This window comes from Aotus nancymaae, unplaced genomic scaffold (genome assembly GCF_030222135.1).
Source record: "Aotus nancymaae isolate 86718 unplaced genomic scaffold, 86718_ANA_hifiasm-v0.15.2.pri h1tg000016l, whole genome shotgun sequence".
Taxonomy (NCBI): Eukaryota; Metazoa; Chordata; class Mammalia; order Primates; family Aotidae; genus Aotus; species Aotus nancymaae.
In genome coordinates, this window is record NW_026988428.1 from 30,139,061 (window position 1) to 30,166,373 (window position 27,313).

The window sequence follows — 27,313 nt, forward strand, 5'->3', positions numbered from 1 at the left end:
TTAAAATATTCCACCAAATATTCAACCCTGAATGGTGAAACACAAAAAAGGTGTGTGTTTGTGTTTAAAACAGTGGACCATGAGGTATTTATTTTAAATCTGTCTTAGAAGTATGGCTTCCAGTGTTAAAGCTATACAATACTTTGTTGTCTCAAATGTTCAGCGGACAAGAAGCAATTCCAAATTCTATAAATAATACAATATTTAAATCAAACTAATGGATTTTCTAAAAGTCATTTTATCCTGATTCAGAGTTAGTATTCGAGAGACTTTTCAAATACTGTGGCTGTATAGGATTTTTAAAAAAGAAGATTGCATTTTTCTTTTCTTAGCATAGATGCCTATTTGTACCAGAAATCAATTAACATGATTACAGGAAAATTACTGGCCAGTTATCAGGTTTTACATGATAATTGTTTAATATGTAATAAAAGCAAATGCTACTTTTTTCCTTTGGAATCAATGTAAAACATTATGATAAACAGAAGAAATAATTCATTTCTAGTCAGTCTGGAAACTCTCTTTGTATTTCCTTCTCATTTTCCTTTTCACACCAACAAATCCCTGCCACGCATAGAAGAAATGCACGGATGCATAGAAGAAATTAAAATTGGGTCGATTATGTTCCATCTTGTTAGGTTTGCCAGGCGTTCTGTAGATATGGGACATGTCCTGTATTTAATGAATTTGTCTTGTGTCTTGAATTGACTTTGTCAGGATGTGCTACATGTCCTGTACTAAGCATTTTTTCACTAAATTACAAACATTTGATTGTCAGAGCTATTTTCCAAAATCTAACTGGGGCAAGTCTCGTGTTTGTGTTTCCTCAATTTGGTGACCCCGGCCCTTGTAATCCTTTGTTAGAGTCTTTCAATAGTTAAATTCATTTGTGTATTTCTTGAGTTCATTCTCATCAGAAATGACCGTATTCAGAATGAAATGTCACCGGTATAGCTCAGGACTGCTTAATATGCTCAGGTGACAGAGTTAGTTGGTATTAGAAGTCATTTTAAGCTAACATTCTTTCTTTATTTGAAAAGACTGTTAGTGCTCAATGCTTTTAAAGATTTTCTGTATTCATTGTCATTCGCAGAAACATATACTGGAGATATATAAAAAGAAGTCATTACTGAGTATTTCAGAGATTAAGAGTTGTCCAAATGAATATTAGGATTTTTATGTTAAAAGATGTCTGGTGAAAAGAAATAATGAATTAAATCATAAAGCAATACCCGAGGAAGAATAGTTTGTTAGAAAAACAAGGAATTTTCTTGTAGCTGTTGTTTTAAAGTCTGTTTTTACATATCCTTCACTGCCATCTGCCTGAGAGAAATGTTGAATACATTAAGTTTAAAACATTTTCATATTTTGTCTTTATGGTTACAGTAGTGATTTGGATGGTATATTCTTGCAGTGAGAACTTAATGATTACCAGTTGCATATCTATAGGAAAGACTGAAATGTCTTCTGAGATACACAAAATGATTTATTTTATTTTATGGGACAGAGTCTTGCTCTGTCCCCCAGGCTAGAGTGCAATGGCGCAATTACAGCTCACTGCAGCCTTCAACTCCTGTGCTCAAGTGATCCTTCCTGCCTCAGCCTCCCAAAAAGCTGGTATTACAGCCATGAGCCACCACACCCAGCAAAATGTTATTTTAAATAATCTTTTATGAATAGTGCTTCTAGCTGATATGGTAGCTATTATAGGTTCTAGCTGCTTACTGTCTTATGTATCCAAAGTGGTTGAAAAAAGTTACCATTTACCTATGTAAGTCTAGAAAATTGGGGCAGTGGTCTCAAAGTGGGGCGTGTGCATCCAAAGAACTGTGTAAAATGATCCATAGGGTGTAAAAATATATATTACAAAAAATATTTATATTTATCTTGTCCTTTCCTACTTCAAATTTTGTAAATATTTCATAATTTGCATAATACATAAGTATAACAGTACATGTATATAATTTACAAAGACATAAATTTCAGTAGAGGTGGACTTTTTTTTTTTTTTTTTGAGACTGAGTCTTGCTCTGTCACCAGGCTAGAGTGCAGTGGCACAATCTTGGCTCACTGCAACCTCCACCTCCTGGGTTCAAGCGATTCTTCTGCCTGAGCCTCCCGAGTAGCTGGGACCACAGGCACGTGCCACTACGCCCAGCTAATTTTTTTGTATTTTTAGTAGAGTTGGGGTTTCACTGTGTTGGCCAGGATGGTCTCGATATCTTGACCTCATGATCCGCCCACCTCGGCCTCCCAAAGTGCTGGGATTACAGGTGTGAGCCACCGCGCCTGACCAGGTGGGCATTTTTTTTTACTTAGAAAGCAGATAATAGAAAATAATTGAAAATTACTAACAATTCTACTTGAAAATGGGAGATAAAGTTGGAGTATAGATATAGTGCACCCAATCCGAGTGTTTTCTAGCATGTCTAGAATTCCAATATTTTAATGATTTTTTCCTGTTGTAAACACTTAGAAACGATAGATTAAAAAGGTAAAGAGGCTGCTTTATGTAATGTCATAAAAAATTTACTTTTGTCATACTCGATATATAGGAGAAACTTTTTATTGGAGAAAGGGGCTCACTCTGTCGCCCAGGCTGGAGGGCAATAGTGTGATCACGGCTCACTGCAGCCTCGACCTCCCTAGGCTCCAGCAGTCTTCCCACTCAGCCTCTCAGGTAGCTGGAACTACAGGTGCACACTACACGCCCAGCTAATTTTTGTATTTTTTGTAGAGATGGGCTTTTGCCATGTTCCCTAGGCTGGTCTCAAACTCCTGGACTCATGCAAGATGCCCACCTCAGCCTCCCAAAGTGCTGGGAGTACAGGTGAGAGCCACTTCACCTGGCCTATAAACAAAGATACAGTAGCAGACTCTCCATGGTAACATTAATTGTAATAGCAAAAAGAATTGGAAATAAATATCTATTAATAGATATTTATATATATATATCATTGTATATTTATGAAATCAACATTGTTGCTCTAATAAAACAAATTTTCCAATATGTAAAGTGGAGTAAAAGTTGCAAAACTATATGAAATTTTGTGATCCAGTTTATATTTGTCTTTGTAAATGCATAGGCAGTTGAAAGGTTACCTAACCCAAATTGTGGTGAGCTGTGAGAAACAGAGCCAGAAAATCAGAAGGCAGGAAGAACAAGGGGAAGAGGCCTTTCTTTTTCATTTGCTTCATTCAGCATTATTTGAAAACTTTAGTATAAGTGGGTCTTAATTTTATAATTAAGTTAACATTTTAAAAATTAAAACAAGGTATTTTCCTTGAATTAATAGATATTTATAGCATAGATATGTCTACTCAACATGAAATGAAGTGGGACTAGAACAGTGACCACATTATTTGAATAATAATGTAGGCAGATACAGTCACGAAGACCACAGAGATACCTTTGGGTTTCTACTTCAGAATAACTAAGTAGTGCCAAAGCTTCACTTTTAATCTGTGCTGTCTCCATAACTGATTGGATAAGACCCTACCACATTATGAGGTTTGCTCTGCTTCACTCAGTCTTCCAGTTTAAATGTTACTCTCATCAAAAACACACTCAGAGAAACACCCACAATAAGGACCAAATACCCAGGCAACCCATGGCCCAGTCAACTTGACATATAAAATTAATCATCACGAATACAATCAAAAAGTGAAAAGACAATTCATAGAATGGGAAGTCATATATGTGATAAAGGTCTAGTGTCCAGAATATGTACAGTATTTTACAACACAAGATAAAAAGACAACCCAAATTTTAAAATGGGCCAAGGATTTCATTAGGCATTTATCCATAAAATGAACACAAATGTCCGGTAAGCCAATGAAAACATGCTCAACATTGTTAGTCATTAGGGAAATGTAGCCAAAGGCACAATGAGATACCACTTCACACCTACTAGGATGGCTATTATCAAAACAAAAAAATGAAGGACAACAGCAAGTATTAGCAAGAATGTGGAGAAATTGCAACTCTCAGACATTGCAGGTAGAAATGTAAAATGGTACAGCCACTTTGGAAAAGAATTTGGTAGTTTCTCAAAAAGCTAAACATAGTTACCATATAATCCAGAAATTCCATTTCAAGGTGTATACCCAAAAGAAATGAAAACATATGTTCGCGTAAAACTTAAACACAAATGTTCATGGCAAATTAATTCATATTGGCCAAAAGTGGAAACATCCCAAATGTCCATCAACTGATGAATGAATTCACAAAATGTGGGTGTATCCATACAATGGAGGATATTTTGCATGAAAAGGAATGTAGTGCTGATAGATGCTACAACATGAATGAACTATGAAAAAATTATGCTAAGTAAAAGAAACCAGATAAGACACAAGAGGCTCTATGTTGTATTATTCCATTTATATGGTATGTCTAAAACAGGTAAATCTACAGACACAGCAAGTATGTTAGTGGTTTCTAGAGCCTGGGAGAGAGAGAAATACAGAGTAAATGCTAGTGAGTGGGGAGAATTGTTTTAGGGCGGGTGAGGAAAATGTTTTAAAATTGATTATGGTGATACTTATACAGCTAAGTGACTATAATGAAAACCACTGAATTGTACACTTTGGAAATGTGAATTTTATTGTACAGAAGTTATATCTCATTAAAAAAGAGGAGGGAGTATATATAACTTTAGTTTTCTATCATAAATGTTATTCATTAATGTTATGTAAAATTGGTTGGGAATTGCTTCTGGGCATTTTTTCATTTTGTTTGATTTTTATTTCTGGAAAAGCAAAGGGATATATTTCTTATAGCAAGCATAAAAGCATCCTTTACATGGCAAATTTCAGTTCACTTTTTAAAATGTGTATATTTTGCATTCCAGAAATACTTATTTTTTACCAGTCCATCTGCCCCTTGAACATAATGGAGATAATAAAACACAGTATCAAAAATAAAAACTCTTTACTTTGTCTGGTATGCCTGATATCTGCACTTGGGTGAATGGCTATTTGATTTTCAGGGTTATCTTGCAATTATTTTTTCTGACACTAGATGAGAAAAGACCTAGAAAAAAATGAATTATTATGAATGGCATCAAATCAACAAATGCCAGTTACTTATGGGAAGAGGTTTATTTTAACTATTGGCAACTGTGTTCAGTAATTTATATTTAGGTATTCATCCATGTACCAGGCATCACTGTTAATATGATTGTGTATTTATACTGGCAAGAATCTGATCACAGTGATCAAATCAAGTGCATTCTCTTCATTTAATGCTAATACAGCCCTTCCAGGTAATTGGCGCCTTCCTTCCTTCCACCTGAAGACTAATGATACTTTAAATACAATCTGTGGCCACAGAGTGACCCAACAAAGTCACTGACTCTCCACTGGCCAAAAGGAAGCTACTCCCTACTCTGAAATTCCAAGGTGAAAAGCCAGTGACTTGTAGAGAGCAAAGGTCATCCTGGTTTATTTGCAAAGTACCTAACTGACCAAAGCCCACAATTACATGGTAGGTGGTACACTTTTAAATGAACACTGAACAAACATAAGGATGTATATTTAAATAAATTACTATTCTTGGGTAAACATTTGGAGAAACCCTGGAGAGAGAAGATTTTCAGAATTTTGATTGAGAGTTCATTTTAGGTAAAGGCAGACCTTGATGTGCCCTGGTTAATAACTTAAGAAACCTGCTTTACATATAAAATGCCTGAGATGGAATCTAGAATCTTTCAGATACATATTAAAGGGTACTTTAAAAATATGTAATCCTTGACATAAATGCAAACATTTTCTTCGCGAATATTTAACTTTGTAAATGTTTCTTTCCAATGACTAAAAACAAATTTAAGGATTTGGAATGAAAGTAAAAGGCTCTTTTTTAATTTCTATGTTAAGTTCAGGGGTACATGTGAAGGTTTGTTACATAGGTAAACTTGCATCATGGCAGTTCGTTGTACACATTTTTTCATCACCCAGGTAGATGAAATAACTACCCCTTAGTTATTTCTCCTGATCCTCTTCCTCCTCCCACTCTGCACCAGTGTGTGTATTTCCCCTCTACATATCCATACATCATTTAGCACCCACTTATAAGCAAGAATATATAGTATTTGGTTTTCTGTTTCCATGTTAGTTTGCTAAGACTAATGGCCTCCAGCCCCATTCATGTCCCTGCTAAGGACATGATCTCGTTCTTTTTTATGGCTGCATGGTATTACATGGTGTGTATGTAGCCCATTTTCTTTATCCAGTCCATCACTAATGGGCATTTAGGTTGATTGCATGTCTTTGCTGTTGTGAATAGTGCTGCAGTGAACATATGTATGAATGTGTCTTCGTAATAGAGCAGTTTATATTTTGGGGTGTATATACCCAGTAACAGTATTGCTGGGTCAAATAATGTTTCTGTCTTTAGGACTTTGAGGAATTGTCACACTGTCTTTCACAATGGTTGAATTAATTTACACTCCCACCAACAGTGTATAAGCTTTCCTTTTCCTCCACAACCTCACCAGTATGTTATTTTTTCACTCTATAATAGTAGCCATTCTAACTGGTGTGAGAGGGGATCTCATTGTGGTTTTGATCTGCATTTCTTGAATGATGAGTGATGTTGAGATTTTTTTTTCATATGATTGTTGACTGCATGTTTATCTTCTTTTGGGGACATGTCTGTTCTTGTCATTTGCTCAGTTTTTAATGATTTTTTTTCTTGTTGTCTAAGTTCCTTATAGATGCTGGATATTAGACCTTTGTCAGATGCAAAGTTGGCAAAAATTTTCCCCCATTCTGTAGATTATCTGTTATACTCTGTTGATTGTTTATTTTGCTATGCAGAGCTCTTTAGTTTAATTTAAATCTGATTTGTCAATTTTTGCCTTCATTTAAATCATTTTTGACATCTTCGTTATGAAATGCCTATGCCCATGCCTATGGCTTGAATCGTATTACCTAGATTTTCTTCCAAGGTTTTTATAGTTTGGGTTTTTACATTTAAGTCTTTAAGCCATCTTGAGTTAATTTTTGTATATGATGTAAGGAAGGGGTCTAGTTGTAATCTGCTAATGGCTGGCCAGTTCTCCCAGCACCATTTACTGAATAGGGAATCCTTTCCCATTGCTTGTTTTTGTCAGGTTTGTTGAAGATCAGATAGTTGTAGGCATGCAGGCTTATTTCTGGCATCTCTATTCTGTTCCATTGGTCTCTGTGTCTGTTTCTGTCCCAGTACCATGCTGTTTTGGTTACTATAGCCCTGAAGTATGGTTTGACATCAGGTAGCATCATGCCTCCAGCTTTGTTCTTTTTGCTTAGGATTATCTTGGCTATTCGGGCTTCTTTTTGGTTCCATATGAATTTTAAATAGTTTTTCTAGTTCTGTGAATAATGTTTCTCAAAAATTGTTGTAACAATTAAATTAGATAATTCAAGTAAGCCATTTCTTACAAACTTAGCTTAATTAATATTAAGTGCCATCATTGAATCTATACATTGTTTTGTGTAGTATGGCCATTTTAACAATATTGATTTTTCCTACACTTGAGCATGGAATGTTTTTGCATTTGTTTGTGTCACCTCTGATTTATTTGAGCAGTGTTTTGCAGTTCTCGTTGTAGAGGTCTTTCACCTTCCTAGTTAGCTGTATTCCTAGGTATTTTATTCTTTTTGTGGCACTTGTGAATGGGAGTTCAATCCTGATTTGCCTCTTGGCTTGACTATTGTTGGTGTACAAGAATGCTAGCAATTATTGCACATTGCACATGATTTTGTATCCTGAGACTTTGCTGAATTTGTTTATTAGCTTAAGAAGCTTCTGGGCTGAGACTATAGGTGTTCTAGATATAGGATCATGTCATCTGCAAACAGGGATAGTTTACTTCCTCTTTTCCTATTTGGATGTCCTTTATTTCTTCCTCTTGCCTAATTTCCCTGGCCAGGACATTCAGTACTATGTTGAGTACAAAATTGGTAAGAAGGGCGTTCTTGTCTTGTCTTGGTTTTCAAGGGGAATGCTTCCAGCTTTTGCCCATTTGGTATGATACTGGCTGTAAGTTTGTCATATATGGCTCTTACTATTTTGAGGTATGCTCCTTTAGTACCTAGTTTATTATGAGTTTTGTTAACATGAATGGATGTTGAATTTTATTCTTTTCTGTATCTATTGAGATAGCCATGTGGTTTTATCTTTAGTTCTGTTTATGTGATAAATTACATTTATTAATTGTATATGTTGAACCAACCTTTCATCTCGGGATAAAGCCTACTTGATAACAGTGGACAAGCTTTTTGATGTGCTGCTGGATTTTGTTTGCCAGTATTTTATTGAGGATTATTGCATCGATGTTCATCAAGGATACTGGCCTGAAGTTTTCTTTTTTCATTGTATCTCTGCCAGCTTTTGGTATAGGGACAATGCAGGCTCATAGAATGAATTAGGGAGGAGTCCCTCCTAAATTTTTTAAGATAGTTTCAGTAAAATTGGTACCAGCTCATTGTTATACAGCTGGTAGAATTTAGCTGTGAATACGTCTGGTCCTAAGGTTTTCTTGCTTGGAAGGCTGCCTATTACTGCCTCAATTTCAGAGCTGCTTATTACCAGTCTGTTCAGGTATTCAGTTTCTTTCTGGTTCAGTCTTGGGAGGGTATATGTGTCCAAGAATTTATCCATTTCTTCTAGATTTTCTTAATTTCATTTTCATAATTTTATTTTTTAATTTCATATTCATTGCTACTGTATAGAAATACATTTGATTTCTTATATTAATACTGTATCATGCAACCTTGTGGAACTTGATTATTACTTCTAATATACTTTTTGTGGATTCCTTAGGATTTTCTATATATGACATCATGTCACCTCAAATAAAGATAGCTTTACTTTCTTTCCACTATGGATTGATTTGGTTTCATTTTCTTATCTAATTAACCTGGCTAGAACCTCAGGTACAACATGGAATAGACATGGTAAGAACAGACATCTTTGTCTTTTGCCTGATCTTTTTTTTTTTTTTTAATTGCATTTTAGGTTTTGGGGTACATGTGAATAACATGCAAGGTTGTTGCACAGGTGCACACGTGGCAGTATGATTTGCTGCCTCCCTCCCCTTCACCTATATCTTTGCCTGATCTTAGGTAGAAAGCTCTGAGTCTTTCACCATTAAGTATGACGTTAGTTTTTGGGGGGGTTGTTCATGACCTTTATCAGAGTGAGAAGGTTCATTTGTACTCCCAGTTTGAGTGCTTCTTTCATAAAAGAATGTTGTATATTTTTTTGATGATCTCCATTTTAGCTGAACTTTGTAGATTATTACAATCACAGGTGTCATTTCTGCTCTTAAAAATGAACTAATATATTCAATTTATTTGTAATGGTCAGGATTAAAAGGGTTATTTGGTAGTTGATTGCATGAAGAGACAAGAAGTTATTCATCGTATTGTGCTATTTAGAAAATGCTCTGTGTGTGTGTGTCTGTATTCGTATTTAAATCAGCTGAAATTCAAAAAAGACTTTATTTCACAAGGAATGGCTTATTTATTGAGACTTGTTAATGTCTTTTTAGCATCATCTTTTTCTTAACTGATTATATGAACTAGGAAAAATTAACCTGGGGACTAAAAATAGAACTACCATCATTTTGTTCTTTTGTTGAAAGGGAAACAGACTCCTCACCATGAGTGACAGTCAAAACAATACCAAATGCAAAGAAAAAAAAAAGTAAAAATTAATCATCCTTGGTTACAAAACAAAGCAATACATTTTCTTTCTTTTTCTGAATAAAATTAACATAGGTCTTTAAGATGTTAATACTTAGACTTTATTAATGCTTTAAAAAGACTCAAACTGAATCACAACTGTAACATTTACCTACATAAGGTTGGCTTCTCCACTCCAAATTTTCAAATTCCTGTTTAACATGGTCTCCCCAATTCCTGTATTTTCAGGAGGATTGGAAAAGCGATCAAAGCACAGTAATTACATCTAGCATTCCTCTAACCAATTCATTTGCAACTGTTCACCCATACAGACATCAAGTGTTCAGGACTGGGTACAACAGGAGAACTCAAAGTCTTTGCCCTCAATGTGTTCACACTTGACTGCGAATCATTTCTAGTGAATATGATATCTATCAGAGACATTTTGGGAAAATTGCTAAGAAGTCTCAGAGGAAAGAGCCCCAGGCATTTGGAGGATTGAACCTGAAAGTGTTGGAGCAAGCTCATTTGAGGCGTAGAGAACAGAGCTGCAGGCATATTGTCTGCCTGGGACACAGGTCCAGATAAGAATGTGACAGGAGATGAGGCTGGAGAAACACACAGTAGATAGATTAGAAAGCATCTTATGTCAAAAGGGGAGATACTTATGGGTTTTATCATATTTACAGTGCTCAGACATCACTCCAGTGAGATATGGAAAAAATATATTGAACTAGGAGATTTTAGAGTTAGGAAGGCTTGCTAAGGAACAACTGCAAAGGTCTGAACCAAAAATGAAGGGGGTTTGAGCTACGTCAATATCAGCAAGTTCCTAAAGTCTGCCTTCATGCCTCTTCCACATTGCATGTGTCCACTGACTTCTCCAAACTCAAAAGATTTGAGTTAATTCTTAAGACTTCTTGACTGAAAAATAATTAGGGAAATCCACAAATATTGAAGTACAAGGATGTTCATTGCAGTTTTGTTTATAATGGTGAAAAATTGAAAAACACTTAGTGTCCAAAAATAAGGAATTGGTTAAATAACTATCACACATGTCAATAATGAAATACTATCAAATGTTTGAAAACAGTGTTTAAACTTGAGGATGTGAAAAGACAATCATGATACAGTTTTTTTAAAAAGTAAATCATATGCAATGGTTATATACTGATTTACATTTTTTTAAAAGCAAATCATAAAAGAATATACTGAATAAAAATCTAGATTTTTGTCATACATATAAGGACCTGAAGGACAAACACACAAAATATTCTTAGCAGTTACTCTAAATATTGATATTATGAAATTTGTAAAATTTCTATTTTTAGTTTTTGTCTAGTTAACATGCACTATCTTTGGATCAGGAAAACACTGTTAATTTTAAAGACATTAGCTGTAAATGTTAAGGACTTGAAGTATGAAAAATAGTTCCAACATAGATGATCATTGATTTTGCATGCATAGCACTGCTGCTAATTCTTAATCACTAACCAATTTTCTTGACCTTACTTCCCTCAAATGTTTGTTGGCATATACTCATGTAGCTCCCACATAGCTGTATAAATACCGAGTGAAGGAAAATCACCATATTATTTTTAATTATGATAATAGTTCACATGTTTATTCTGTCCCAGATATTAGGCTGGAAATATTCATATATTCTTGCTTCTTTATCTTTTACGATGTGAGTCAACTTTGTCAGTTTTATTATTATTCCCATTTGCAGATTATGCAGTTTAAGGTCCAAGTTGGTTAAGTGAAGTACAAAGCAATGATTAAACTCATTTTCCGAGGTCAATTAATGTAACAAGTTCAATATATATGGGGTTTTTTAAATGATTATTTTGATTTTTTAAAATTGCAAAATAAGGGTGTAGTAAATTTTGCCCTGTCCTATACACATATAAAAGATCAGACGTCATTTTATGAATTCAAAACTTTTATAGATTCAATATAGCAACATTCTACCTAGTGAAGTAGGTCCTTGCAGGTAGGAAAATGAATCGTTTCCCACACTAGAAATATTCTCCATGTTAAAAGATTTTCTTTTTACTTTAGGGTGAAATTCATTTATCATCTTCCTGGGTTCATGCCTGGCATCTTTTATATTTATTATTATTTCTTCCCTTCAGGATTTCCTTTAGGGAATTTTATTATGGATGGTCACAATACCTATTCTTTTATTTCAGCTTCTTGAAATTGGTAACACTGTATTTATGTCACAATTAAACTTTCCTGGAGTTCCATGTTTATTTCTGTTTTATCCTGGCATCTTTCAAGTGATCCAGAAAGAGGGTTGGTACTATACATAATTTATTGGAAGGTAAAAATATGGGAACAGAATACTATTATTAAATGCTATTAACCTTGGAACTTAGAAGTCATAGAATTGGGACTTGCAAAGAATTGTAGATGCCACTCAAGGTAAAGGAATTCCATTTCTTCATTTAACTACTTGTGTCTCCTTCATTATTCAAATGAGCAAAAACTTTTTGGTTTTTTTTTTCTTTTTAAGGAGAGTTATTCTAGAAAACTAAATATGTGGAAAATTAGAATGTGCAAAAGGAAATAAGAAAATTAAGTTGCGGGTGAGAGGGTTTAAGGTCACTTTTTATGATCAAGCCAAAATTGTCAGATTCGTGGCCACTGTAACACACAAGGATGAATAGTTGGACTAAAGGATTCAGGACCACATTTTCAGATCTGAAGAGAACATCAGCATTAAAGTTCTTGCTTCTCACCACATAAGATTTGATGTTTACACTAATGAAGACAGATCTAGATAAATTATGTATACTTTTACAAAACCAAAAAAAAAGCTCTCAGAGGTCAAATCTGTTTGCCTTCATTCTGTACTAAATTCTTCTTATAATCTTTAAAATCCATATTTTTCCGCTCTGATTTCAAGTACTTCAAGATAAGCAGCTGCCATCATTTCCCACTGAAACTTAATTTCATCATCAAATAGTTTCAGAACAACATCTTCCAGGACTACAAGAAAAAATGATCATTTGTTTCATTTTGTTCTCTAAATTCTATTTCCGTTCTTTATTGGGTGCTAAATGAGGTATACTGCTTGAAGTCTCACTGTTCTCAGTGGCCGAAATACTGCAAAAAAATAAATAAATAAATAAAAAATAGCATGACTGAGAATTAGATCTCATAGACATGATACTCGAAATTTTTAACCTTTTCTGCCTAAATCCAGATTCTAAAATCTAACATTATGTTCTTCAACTACTGGGAAAATAAATGCCTGGCTTCTGAGTTTTTCCGACACTCAGTTGTAATGTTGCTATATTTTTAGCTGTGTTTTCTTCCCACCTCTAAGTCATTAGACACTGATGTCATTTGAATTGAACAACTTTTACCCAAAGTTGTTTATATTCTCTTGCTGAAATGGACGTGTCGCCCTGGCCCATAATATTTATACATATTTTCCTTTTTACTTAATTATAATTAATATGCTGTTTATTGCATTCCTTTTACCTTTCCCTAAGAATTTGCTTTTTCCTTCAATTGTTTGCATCGGTATCTTTTGAATTTCCTCCCTCTTATTTATTTTTTGGCATAAATAATAATTGGTGCTACAACAGGAGCTTGATAAAGCTTTTATTATGTTCCTGTTTGTCCAACAGCAATCATGAGGCATTAAAAAGGCTAAACAGTTTGCACACAGTTCCAAGACAAAAGTAAAGTAAAGCTTTCAGTAGAGTTTGTGTTCTTACTTTCCATGTTCCTTTTTTATTAAAGGCATAGTTCTCCTTTTATTTATTTCAATTCTTTTTCTAAATTCTGTAGATTTTTTTTTGTATGTTTTAATTAGAATTTTCCCTTAACTTTATATGTTTATCTTGTTTTGAAATGTCTTTATGATTCTGTCTTCACTTCTTACCATTTTAGCCTATGGATGCTGTGGAAAAAATCCATATCCTCTAAGTTCAAAAAATGCAATTTTCTCCTCCGGGTCATTGTTCAGTGAAAACTACTTAAAAACCTAACATTCCCATTTTTAAAAACACATTCCTTCTCTAGATTGTTCAATACGTTATTCAGTAAATTACCAAATAGAAATGCTGATAACCTATTTTTAGGGTAAAAAACCTAGGTGATTCTTCCTTTACCATATTCCAAAATAAATTATAAATCGATTAATAGATTAGCCTTAAAAAAAAGTGAACTTTCAGGAGGAGAATTCTTATGTATTAAAGCAATGCAAGAAACTACAATGGAAAAGATTATTATGTTAAATTGAACATAAATTTTTTAAAATCTTCAGTGTTTTAAGGTAACAAATTGTGTATTTGCAACAGATACATCTGAAAAATAATTAGCATTACTTATATATGTCATAACATGTAACAATAAATGTATTAATGTCACAATATAAAAATTAGGAAAGAGCGTGAATAAAAGATAAGAACCTATAAACAATAGTCATATGAAAATGTATTTATCCTCATCTCTAACCAAAGAAATAAAAATTAAAACAATAAGCCAATGTCATTACTGTCTATAAAATAGCAAAAATTGAGTCATTTAAATGCTAGTATAAGTGAATTTAAATTTCTTTTTTAAAACTTCTAAATTTTACAAATTTTCTACAACGATCATGCATTACTTTTAAAATGAAAAGATAACACTGTAATATATAAATGGTCACTTATTTAATCTCTTCTCCCCAAACACAAGACATGACTAAAAAATCTCCAAATATTTCAACATTTTTAAGTTGATTCTACTGATTATATTTCCTATTTCCACTATATTTCAATTAGCCTAAATATTGTTTCTTCCTTGAAAATAAGAATTTACAAAAGCAGATATTTTTTCCAAGTTAATAACATCCTAGCACAGTATTTCACAGCCTCAATAGAAGAGTCTTACCATGATAAGAGCTGTTTTGTGGAAAATGCTCTTGGTAAAGTTAACAGCCTGTGCAAGTTTAACTCCATAACTGAGCTTGGAGACATTGTCTGAAGTGCTGAAGTGAAGTGCTCTGAAATTGTTTAGAATTCAGGGGAAATGGATTTGCTATAATAAAAGGAAACTTTAAGATAAATAGGTTACCAAGAAGGGTGTATTTTTTCTTTAGTGTAGAAATTGCCTTAGTGTAGACATCAAATGTGTAGATTTTATCCGTTGATTTCAAAACATTAATTTTCATAAAAACCATTTTTGCACTTTGGTTATGATCTCCTAAAATAGATTCCTTAGAGAATTAAAAGGTAATAGTCAAGTAGGACTTGGTTCATTATTACCCTCTGATTTGATAATAGCCAAACATCACTTTTTATTAGCAGTTTACTTGCATTATCTGATCAACCGTCGTCATAGCTCTTGGAAATAGGTACATTTAATCATTCAACTTACAAAGGAGGAGAAAATTGAGATGCAATGAGGCTAAAGAGTCTGACCAAAGGTCCACCACAAGGACATGGAAAGGCAGATTTTGAGCCCAGACATATATGACTGTAACGATCAAATTTGTACCCTGAAAATTTGATGTGCCCCCACATTACACTTCAGTAATCATGACCTTCTCTCCACAGCTGACTCCCAATCCCATGTAGGCCACATAGAGTCTCACATAATCTGCCCACCATACCCTTGCACTTGGGTAGGAAAGTAGAAAGAGCTTGTGCTTTGTATTCTAACCTGAATCAAATCTTCATTTCACTGTTGTTTTCTTAAATTCCTTATTTATTCACCTGTAAAATGGGGGGAAATAATACCTCAGAATGCTGCTATGAACAGCAAAACATCATGTGAAAGAGCTTAGAGCAGTGTTTGACAAATAATAGATATTTAATAAATATTAGTTTTCTTTCTTTCTTCCCATGCAAGACAGAAGTCATCCTTCCTTACCAAGTCAGCTGGCATAAAAATGCTTCCATGGCTCTCTGCTTACCACAGAATCCTTAGAAAATTAACTCATTAAATCAAATAGACCTTAGACATGGATCTCAAAGGCTTCTAATCTCCCAGGTTTAGGCAGTGTATGCTGTGGGAAGTCAAAACAGAAGTCTATATATCCTGATGATGTTCTGGATCCTCTTTTTTCTGGCTTGTTTTTTTTTTTTTTTTTTTTTTTGACATGGGGTCTCACTCTGTCACCTAAGCTGCGGTACGACAGTGGTGCAATCTTAACTCACTGTAGTCTCGAACTCCTGGGCTCAAGCAACCTTCCCACCTCATCTTCCCAAATAGCTGGGACTACAAGCATGCACCACAACACCTACATTTTATTTTTTGTAGAGACAGGGTCTTGCTATGTTGCCCCAGCCAGTCTCAAACTCCTGGCCTCAAGTGATCCTCCTGCCTCAGTCTCCCAAAGTACTGAGATTACACCTGTGAGCCACCATACCTGGGCTTTTTTCAGGCTTTTTGTAGTCTTAGAGTGTCTATGACTGTAGCTTCTCTCTCATCTCTGTTACATAGTCCTGCCCCCCAATTCCAAAATACATTTTTATATAAGAGAACTCTAGCTCAGACTGCTTCTATGCTGTTTCTCAAAGTTGTATCAATTTATTCTCCTACCCTTTTTTCCTACCAGGTTCTTTAACTCGCTACCAAAAACTTACCTATTGAACACTTGCTTTCAAAGCTCAACTTAAATGACTTCTACCCCATGAATCTGCTCTGACCACTCTAGATGGAAGAGACCTCATCGTCTATAGCACGGGCATCACTCCATTGACAGAGTGTAGATGCTTTTGTCTCTTAAGGCTGAAAATTGACCAAATGGCATGGTGATTTTTAAACAGCATATGATTAGCAATCCTTTAAGCAGCCTCTCCCACCTTCATACTAAAACATCTATAAAGCCTGCAAAAGCTGAATTCTCACAAATGCCCTAAATATTAAGACCAATAGGCAAACTATTATCAGAATCAGGAAGAATTATCTATCAACTTGAAATCCAGAAGTGAATTAAAAAACTTTAAAAACTACTTTCCCACTAAAAATAGATTAAAATTTTTGGTCCATGAGTAGAACCATTCTTTGCTCTTCTTCAACTATTTGCCTCCTACTCAGAAGCACAGGAGCCCTGTTAACCACCACCAAAAACCAAAAAAGAAAAAGTGGAGTGGGAAAAAATATCCTTCTATTAGGTAGGCAATATTTTATGAGCATCTAGAATAAATGCTATTCCCTAATCCCTAACCCAGTGATCCAAAAGAGTTAAGAATAATAGGATGAGAAAAAGGTTTTAGGAACATGCCCCCCTAAAATAAGGAGGCATATCAATATTCATTTTTTAAAGCCAGATGTTAGGGCAAATATCAAATTAACAGGCAAGAAAGTAATATTGATAAAATTTACAGTGAGGATATGACTACAAATCTCTTCAAATAACACAGTGGCTGCAATGTACAATGTAAAAACTGTTAGAATGAAAAATAACAAATATGGTTATTGTGGAAGACTCACATACATGTCTTAGGCTTTGATAAATCTAGTAGAGTAAAAGGAAAGAAATAATAGATTGGAATACAGTAATATCTTCAATAAAATATAATAGTATAATAAATAAGGTTTTATATATATATGTATATATGTGCAGATAGACACTTACATACACACATACTCAAACTAGTTGCCAGCAAAATGTCTGTGAAATATTTAGAAAATGTTGTTACAGTGTTTATCTCAAAAAAAAAAAAAATTAAGAAGTTCAACCATTAAAAGGCCAGCCATTCTCTAATTTCCATGAGCTGTAACTGGAAATTATAAGGAAAATAAATGTCCAAACACACAGATATCCATCAAATTAAAGTAGAAATTAAATTCCCAATTACAAACCATTTAGAAATTAACAAAAGTGACCTTACATATCAAATTATAGAATGCAATCTAAGGCAGATTGATTAGAGAACAAAACCTGATAGATTTTCCTTAATGGATTTTGTTGTTGTTGTTATATATTCTAATAATTTTCCACTGTTTGAAATTAAGCTCAGGCAACTGTAATATTTCTTAATGTTGCATTCCAGAGTAAGTATTAAAATACCAGGGGGAATAATTTGCTGGGCCTAGCATCTACTGTTACTATCTTTACTCTCATTTGTTTTGGCCTGTTGTTCCCTGGTCTCCACTTTCTTGACACCATATTTGATCTGACACACAACTTCAGCCCCTTTAAATGTAACAGTTCTTGTGAACACCTTCTCTGACTTCAATCCTCAGTCTCTCACAGCTGTTTTATAGTTACCCCTGGGTTCCACACAACTAATATTACTTGTAAAAGGCATTCCTACTTTCTAATCAGGATTCAGGGTCTGTATAAGTTGTAAGAGCATCACCTTGCCCCCTAGCTGGAGAAGGGGAATTATGAGAGGAAGGTAAATTGTAACTGATTTTAAGGAACTGTGATTTCTATGGCCCCTTACACATTTACCGCAAAATTAAATGAATTCGCATGTCAATTCACATATGCATGCATATATACACACATAAATAGAGGATACAGAAGTCTTTTTTTTTTTTTTTTTTTTTTTTTATCTATTGTTTATTTATTTATTTTCTTTTTAAAGACAGGGTTTCACCATGTTGGTCAGGCTGGTCTTGAACTCCCGACCTCAGGTGATCCTCCTGCCTTGGCCTCCAAAGTGCTTGGATTACAGGCATGAGCCACCACGCCTGGCCCTTCATTTATTTATTTAAGAGACATAGTCTCCCTCTGCTACCCAGGCTGGAATATAGTGGCACCATCACTGCTCACAGCAGCCACAACCTCCCAGGCTCAAGTGATTCTCTCACCTCAGCCTCCCTAGTAGCTGAGACTACAAGTGTGAGTCACCATAGCCAGCTACTTTTGTATGTTTTGTCTCTAGGGAGTTTCGCCATGTTGCCCAGGCTGGTCTTGAACTCCTGAGCTCTGGCAATCCACCCACCTTTGCCTCCCAAAGTGCTGGGATTGCAGGCATGAACTATCACACCTGGCCCCAGAAGCCAACTTCTAGGGATTCACTCAGAATATATAGCTTTTCCTAAATTTTTTTTTACTTTTCCTAAATTTTTCACTTAATATAATTAGCCAACCTATGATTTCTGTAGTAAGTATATGCACTAATAAATTACAGCATTTTTTCTCAATTTAGAGTTCTTTCCAACAACAAAATTGTTATTTTCCTGTGAAGGAACCATGAGTAGTTGCTATGCCTAACCATGGTGCAAAAAGAGAAAATATAGTTGGTTGTTATTTCTGTAAACGTTCTCACTGAATTGTGTGCATGTACAGAAAGAAAAGCAATAAAAGGAATTATGTGGCGTTTAAACATAACATTCTTCTCCAATGTAGACGAGGGTCCAACGTGTCTCTTACATTGGACATGAGTAGCTTGGGGAGCATCGAACCCTTTGTGGCTATACCAACCCCACGGGAGAAGGTAGCAATGGAGTACCTGCAGTCAGCCAGCCGAATTCTCACAAGGTCACAGCTGAGGGACGTCGTGGCAAGTTCACATTTACTTCAAAGTGAATTCATGGTGAGCCTTCTACTTACTGTTTGCTCTTCAGTAGATATTTTGATACACAGGACACTAGAGACATATGGAAATGCCACTGTTCTGTCCTTAAGCAGCCTGCAATAAACAAATGGCAAAGTGAAATGGTTTTAGATTCACTCTCAGTCTCATCCACTATTGACAAGTATTGAAACTGGAATGTAAGAGCTAAATTAAGGCAGAATCTGCAGGAATTGGCCAGGCAAAGAAGTGGTATAAGGGAGCTGGGCAGAGAAGGGGCATTCCAGGACAAAGAATAGTCTTGCTGTCACTGGGGAATTAAACTGTTTGGTTTAACTGGGACATTGAAATCAAGGTGGGAAGTGGCAAAAGCTGAGCCTCAGAAGTAGAAAGGAAACCCAAGCCTTAATACATATTTAGGAACTTGAACTTTATTTGTGGTTTAGAAAGATCTTTCTATTTGCGGTGAAGTAGGCACTAAAAGGGAGCAGTTGAGAGGCTCTAGCATTAATCCTGTGGAACTGCAGTGGTGGCCTAAACTAATACAGTAGAAGAGAAAATGGAGAGAATCTGTAGGAATCTACAAGAAGTGGGATTAACTGAATGAGGCAGCCAAAAGTAATGGAAAAGTCAGGGGTTGTTTTTGGCTTGGCCGACAGTGCATATGGTGCCCTTTAACGAAATAAGGAACACAGGCGGAAGACCAAGTGTGGGCTAAAAAGAATAGTGAATTCAGTTTTAGACATACCAGTGTTGCTGGTGAAAGCTTAAAGCATGGTAACATATATCTACTCAGAGAACATGAAGTCAGATTAAACCTTCTTAGGTCGAATTGTTGCCCAAGGGAAATAATTCACTTTATAAATCACCTTGCATCTTAAATCAGTTGCACATCTTAAGCCATATTGGTTGAGTACAATAAATTGATTATTCTAGGGTCAGTTTAGTTATTTGCAGCCACCCTAATGGTGAAAGATTCGACAATGGGTTGGATCTACTATTAGCCCCACCAACTATTATTAAGTGTCCAAAGTAAAATACAAACGTGGAGTTTTAAAACTCAGACTTTGTGGTGGATCATATTTTACATGTGAAGAAAATGAGACCTGTAAGAATGACAGAACAAGTCAGTGGTCACACAGCTAGCCAAAGGCACACCTAGTGCGTTTTTTTCTAGAACTGCAGAAAGCTCTTTGCTTATGAAATAAGCCCTTATCATAGCCCTCTTCCCTGAAAGGAAATTGAAGGCCAAGAAGGAGTACCCAGGAGAAGGAGAATGCTGGAAGGTGACACATTGTCAGTGTGTGTCAGAAACAGGAGGTGAGAAGGAAGAAGGGGAGAAATACAGATATTACCTTTGTGGCTTTGCCCAAAGACACTGACATGCTTCAAATGACCGAACATGAACATGTGTTTTCCATTGAATATTCAACAGTTTTGCTTAGTTTGATAACTTGGAACTAAGAAGTTAAAACATTTAGTTGGAGCAGAGAATAGGGATAAATATCATGGATAGCTAACATAATGCAAGCATGGAAAAAATATTTTAAAAGTAAGCTGGGGCCAGGTGCGGTGGCTCGTGCCTGTAATCCCAGCTACTCAGAAAGCTGAGATGGGAGGATCACTTGAGTTTGAGGTCAGAGTAAGCTATGATTGTGCCACTGCACACTGACCTGGGTGACAGAGTGAGATCCCATCTCTAAAAATAATAAGCAAAAAGCTGTTCCTCTCTGTAGATGAAGTCTCAAATTCATAGTATAGTCCAGCTTTTCTCAAATTTTCAGATTGGCTGAAAACTAGGATAATTTGAATTAATTTAAAGATGATTTCTTCTATTTCAATGAATATTAGACTGTGAAATTTTCCACTGGAGAAAGTTTAAATAGTAAAAATATTATTTTATGTGATTAAAGATTTAATACTTAACAGTCATTAAATAAGATAAAAGTTTTGTTTCACATTAATCTTATCAAAGTTAGAGAAAATACTGTTTTGTATAATCAAATCCTTAAACAAATGTTTGTTTAGACCCTTTTGTAAACTGGCTTGTTGCTTTCTTTGTCCTGGTTGGCTGCTGAAGCTCACCTTTTTAGATTTAATGTGCTTACATACAGCCACTCTGTTCCTATTGTTCCCTGTCCAACCACTTGAGGCACATAATGTATACTCTGACAGAATAAGAATATTAATCTTAAGTGGGAGAAACAGTGTTTAAATGCCCTTCACTAAAAACATTCCATTTACAACTACAAATAGAACAGTTCAATTAAAAAAAAAAATTATGTCATCATCACCTGAGTTAACAAAAAAGCCCTTTATGTTTACCATTTTGGAAAAGAGGTTTTAATAATCCTAAAAGAGTCACTATTAGTGTGAAAAGATAATCTATTATCGTAAAATTTTGGTACTGAACTTACATAAAGAATAGAATATATTTGAATACATTGTTTTTTCAAAAATTCACTTTTTAGCATCTGTCTAATCATTCTAGCAACTATGTCACAACAGGATTCTTAAAATCTAACCAGTGTTATATGTCTCTTTACTGACTACATATTAAACAATATTTTCTAACACACAGAACTGTTTCTTAGAAGTCAGCTTGTCCGGATGCAGCTGATATGTTTAGGAAAGGAAGGGTGTTGGTCCACCAGAGGTGGTAGGTCTGTTGTTTTTAAGTGGCTTTGAAGTCCATTAGAACTCTGGATCAGATGGCCCCCTGTGAAGATTTTCTTTGTGGCAGTATTAGATACACTAATTTGATACCATTTATTTTTGCAGGAAATACCAATGAACTTTGTGGATCCCAAAGAAATTGATATTCCGCGTCATGGAACTAAAAATCGCTATAAGACCATTTTGCCAAGTAAGCTTCTTGATTTAATAATTTGCATTGCATTGAGAGTAAGGGGAGGGATAGCATTAAGAGAAATACCTAATGTAGATGATGGATTGATGGGAGCAGCAAACCATCATGGCACATGTATACCTATGTAACAAACCTGCACATTCTGCACATGTATCCAAGAAGTTAAAGTATAAATAATAATAATAATTTGCATTGTAAAGCACAAGTCTTCCAATTCACCCTTCCCTCAGCATTTCCAATTCTTACAACACCCACATTCACACTAAATTTGGAATTACAAACACATGTCAAGATGAATAATCATTAATGTTATCTGAGCTTAATGATTTTACTTTTTTGCTTTTATTATAATGTCCAGGTCACAATTCCAATAGACATATATTTTAAAATTTTGTTGTGCCACACATTACGGCTACCTGATTTTAGTCAAGGGGTCAAACAATTCATTGGGAAAAGGGAGTCTTTTCAACAAATGGAACAGAAACAACTGGATATCCACATGCAAAAAATGAAGTTGGAGACTCAGCCTCACTCCATATACAAACATTGACTCAAAACTGAGTTGCTATATGACCTGGACACTCTAATTCTAGGAAAATATTACCCAAAAGAAATGAAATGTGTTCACACAAAAATGTTACAAAAATATTTATAACAGCATTATTCATAATAGTCAAAAAGTGGCAACCATCAGCTGAGAAATGGATAGATAAAATGTGGTATAGTTACACAATAGAATCAATAAAAAGGAATGAGGTACTGATGAATCTTGAATGAACTTTGAAAACATTATGCTAAGTGAAAGAAGCCAGACACAAAAGACCTCATATTTTATAGTCTGTTTATATGAAATGTCCAGATAGGCAAATCTATAGAGACAGAAAATATCTTAGTGGTTGCTTACCATTAGGGGATATGGGGAATGACTGTTGAAGGACGTGGTATTTATTTTGGGGTTAATTGAAATGTTATAAAATTGGTTTACAGTGATTGTTGCACAACTCTGAAAGTTTAAAAAGAAGTTGTGATGGCACACGAAATGGGAGGATTCTATGGAATGAGAATTATTTCTCAATAAAACTATTACCAAAAAAAGTCACTGTGCATAACAATGACCGAGAGTCCTTGTTAGTCTTCTGCCCAACCCAGGGATTTCGTTTAAGTAGATGTGCTGTTGAGCCCAGAAAACTACTTTTAGCAAACACCTAAGTGATTCCGATGCAGATGAAACTAGGAACCACTTTGAGAATGACTACTACATGTGAAACTAAATTGAACTCCATGAAATTATTAATGTCGAGCAATGACCTGAATGCCAGTGACCAGTAAGAAATAAGAAACAGTCTATAAAATCAAGGAGGTCACAGACTAGAAAGGAGAGTCATATAAATGGTAATTATACTCAGCGCATAGGCCAGAATACAGATACTGCCCAAGCAGTATAGGAGTTCAGAGAGGACTGAGTAATTAATTCTGCCTAGAGAAATTAGGCAAAAAAAATTGGAGAGGAAGTAATATTTCCTATGACTAAACAAACAGATGTAGTTGGAGTTTTGGCAAAATCCATAAACATCTCATGACAAAGCTCAGGAAAGATGGAGCCACAAAGACTTTTTAAGTTTTGACATTGAAGTAGTAATCTTGATAATTTAGTTCATTAATTCACTCATAAGACATCAAATTCTTTATATTCATAGTGACGGTGCTATAATAAAGTAATTAAAGAATTACTGTTAATATTGTCTTTGGCCTTCCACTTCTGGTGAAATTAGAAATACACTATTAAACTATAACATACTTTTAACTGGTCTATATAGTTAAATCTATTTACCTAAGGCAGAGTCGCTGTTGAAAGTTATTTTATGACTACACTTAGCCTAAGGGGATAAAAGTGCTGAGTGTTAGTATTAGTAGTGTCTGTCTGTCTGTCTGTCTGTCTCTCTCTCTCTCTCTCATTCACTCTCTTAAAATTTTCATCTAAAATATACCAAACGTAAGTAATAAGGGAATATACATCCATTACAATTATATATATCCAAACCATCATCTAATTTTAGAAGGATTTGGAAATTATTAGGATTATTTCAAAGTTCAGCCTTCTCCATTTCCTGCCCAATGGTATCAGACAACTGCTTCATAGTCCTGTGTCAGCTTTTCCGTTCACAGAACTGGGTGGACCGCTGGATGCAGGGCACCTGTGCTGACAGCTGATGTTGCAAATGATGGATTTTCTGTTGAAAATGTCTGCAGCCTGAATGCCCCACCCACCACCCCCTGTTGCACAAAATATAATTTAGGATATATAGCTAAGAAAAGTTATGCTGTTGGGTGGAAGTATCCAAAAAGCCTGGAATGAACACACAAAGATGTCCTTTATGATTTTAGACTGTAATATGAGATAGACTTGAAATATTACATAAAATGATGATTATTAAATGATCAAGATTTAAACATTATGATTGTTTTTATAGTTTTAACCTATACTAAACTCTTCTTAGTTCTAAAAGTTTGACGGCTTTCATATAATAGCAACATCATACAATTCTGAGAATGCCTTGCAACAGATATATGGATAGCCAAGAATCAATCATAAATTAATTAATTTATAATTACAAATTAAATTATAGCCATTTCTCTAAGGACAGTGTTATCTTGGCTCAGATTAAAATGCTAAAGTCAAGTTTACATCAAATTATTTTGCAATGTAAATATGAGTGGTAAAATATGTCTACATACTAAATAACAAAAGTAGTGGGAAAAAAATCATACATCAATAGGAAATTATTAGCACACAACAAAATATACTTTAATAACAAGTTTAAATTTCTCATTTTTATTTTAGATTCGGGGGTACATGTGCAGGTTTGTTACAAGGGTATATTGCATGATGCTGCTGTTTGGTTTCTTCTGATCCCTCGACACCCAGACAGTGAACATAGTACCCAATGGGGAGATTCTCAGCCCTTCTCCCTTTCCCTTTTTTTGGAGTCCCCAGTGTCTATTGTTTTCATCTTTATGTGTATCTAGGGTTTAGCTCTCACTTATAAGTGAGAACATGCAGTATGTGTTTTTCTGTTCCTGCATTAATTTGCTTAAAAGCATGACCTCCAGCTGCATCCATGTTGCTGCAGAGGACATGACTATGTTCTTTTTTATGACTGCATAGTGTTCCACGGTGTATATGTACCACATTTGCTTTATCCAATCCACTGTTGATGGGCGTCTAGGTTGTTTCCATGTCTTTGTTATTGTGAATAGTGCTTCACCATAATAATGAATTTTATGCATATTTCTTTCATGCAGTCAATGTATTTATACAAATATAATATAGGTGCAATTAAAGAATGCTATTTACTCAGGCCATCATTTTATATTTAAAATTTTAGTGTCTAATAATGTTTTCTACTTAAATTATGTTTCCTTTTTTATTATATAAAGTGCCTAGCACAGAGTAGATATGCAAGTAAGTGAACCACTCATTAAAGCAACAAGTTATATAGCTAAAGCAAGATATTGGAATTAGATTTGATTTCCTACCCCAACAAAAATATTTACAATTCTTGGCAGGATATTTAATCTCCCTGTGCCATCCTTTATTCCCAAAAATAGTGGTAACAATAATTTCCTACAAGGCTATTGAGAAAATTAAATGATAGTATTAGTAAAATGCCTATCAAAGTTCCAACTGATAGTAAGCCCTCAGCCAGTGTTAGTTTCTCTTTCCCACTTACCTAATTGAAGGTGAATCCATTGCTAATCTCAGAACCAATTCCAGGAAATAGGGGCACCATCTATGTGTAGAGAAGTTTACAGTTCTAAAAGCAACGTACTCAAGAGTCCCATTTTCATTCTTTTCTTCTTTTCTTTTCTTTTCTTTTTTCTTTTTTTTTTTTTTTTGCTTTGTCATCTAGACTGGAGTGTAATAGAGAGTAGTGGTGTGATCATGGCTCATTGCCGTCTCAATCTCCTGGGATAAAGTGATCCTCCCAACCTCCCAAGTAGCTGGGACTCCAGATGCACACAACCACACCCAGCTAATTTTCTGTTATTTTTAGTAGAGATGAAGTCTCACTCTACATTGCTTAGGCTGGTCTCAAAGTCCTGAGCTCAAGTGATCCTCCCACCTTAGCCTCCTAAAGTGCTGGGATTATAGGCATGAGCCACCATTCCCTGTCCAATTTTCTCTCAAATTTTTTGTGTGGTTTTTTAAAAGGCAAGTATCCATATAGTCACCATCCTGCATTGCCAAGCTCAACTCTTAAATTCGTCAAAGATGAATATGAATATATCTTGAATTCATCTAAGAAAACCATCTCATTCCTCTCACCCACGCTTTTGCCCATCACTAGCAGTGACACAGTTTTCTCTCATCTAATTGCTTTTTCCCTTGACTTCAAACCTCAAATTGTATTTCTTCTGGAAAGGAAATGTTAAGCAAAGAAAAGGCTTTTCACAAAATTGGATATGATACTAATCAAAATATCAGGATCCGGGTACCATTTTGTCCTTAAAATAGAAGACCTGATATTGATGAAGGTATTTTAGGGAGACCAGGATGGGGAAATGTCATGTATCCCATATGCCGTGTGTGTGTGTGTGTGTGTGTGTGTGTGTGTGTTCAGTAATGATCAAAACAACATAAAAGAACATGTATATATGTTCAGTAATGATAAAAAAGGAAGGAGAGAGGAAGAAAAGGAAGGAAGAGAGCAAAAAAGGAATGAAGAGAAGGAGAAGGAAATGAGAAAAGGAATAAACAGAAGAGAGGAAGGAAAAATTATCAGTGTTCAATTAATATTTGTAAATGTTATTGATTCTGACCAGATAAATTATAAGTGATAAGCTAAATATTTGACATCTCAGAAATACCTGTTCAGAAAAAATTATTGTAGTGACTTTGACAAATATGTAGACTTAAAATGAGTAACAAGTAAAATTATAACTGTAGCAATGAAAATGATGATGATGATACATTTTTTTATTTTTGACTTTTTTTTAGTCCAAGCTACATATTATAAATGTTTTTCTTGGAAACCTACGTTTCCCCACACTCAGTTATACATTGTATTCTTGCATTTAAAAGGAAGTATTTGGAGCCACACACAGTGGCTCATATCCTGGAGTTTGAGACCAATCTGGGCAACGTAGTAAGACTCCATCTCCACAAAAAAAAATTTTTTTAATTACTAGCCTGGGAAACATGGCAAATCCTCATCCCTACCAAAAAATACAAAATGTAGCCAAGTGTGGTGGTGCATATGTGTAGTCCCAGCTACTTGGGAGGCTGAGGCATGAGGATCAC

General features: G+C 34.9%; 1 protein-coding gene across 2 annotated transcripts in view; it reads left to right on the plus strand.

The window, feature by feature from the left end:
- Positions 1-27,313, plus strand: part of PTPRR (protein tyrosine phosphatase receptor type R) — a 283,107-nt gene that overhangs the window by 206,714 nt on the left and 49,080 nt on the right. For both annotated transcript variants that reach the window (XM_012441339.3, XM_012441340.3), the window contains 2 exons: positions 18,977-19,163; positions 21,924-22,008. In XM_012441339.3, coding sequence (XP_012296762.2) covers positions 18,977-19,163; positions 21,924-22,008 — 272 coding nt within the window. The remainder of the gene's footprint in view (positions 1-18,976; positions 19,164-21,923; positions 22,009-27,313) is intronic.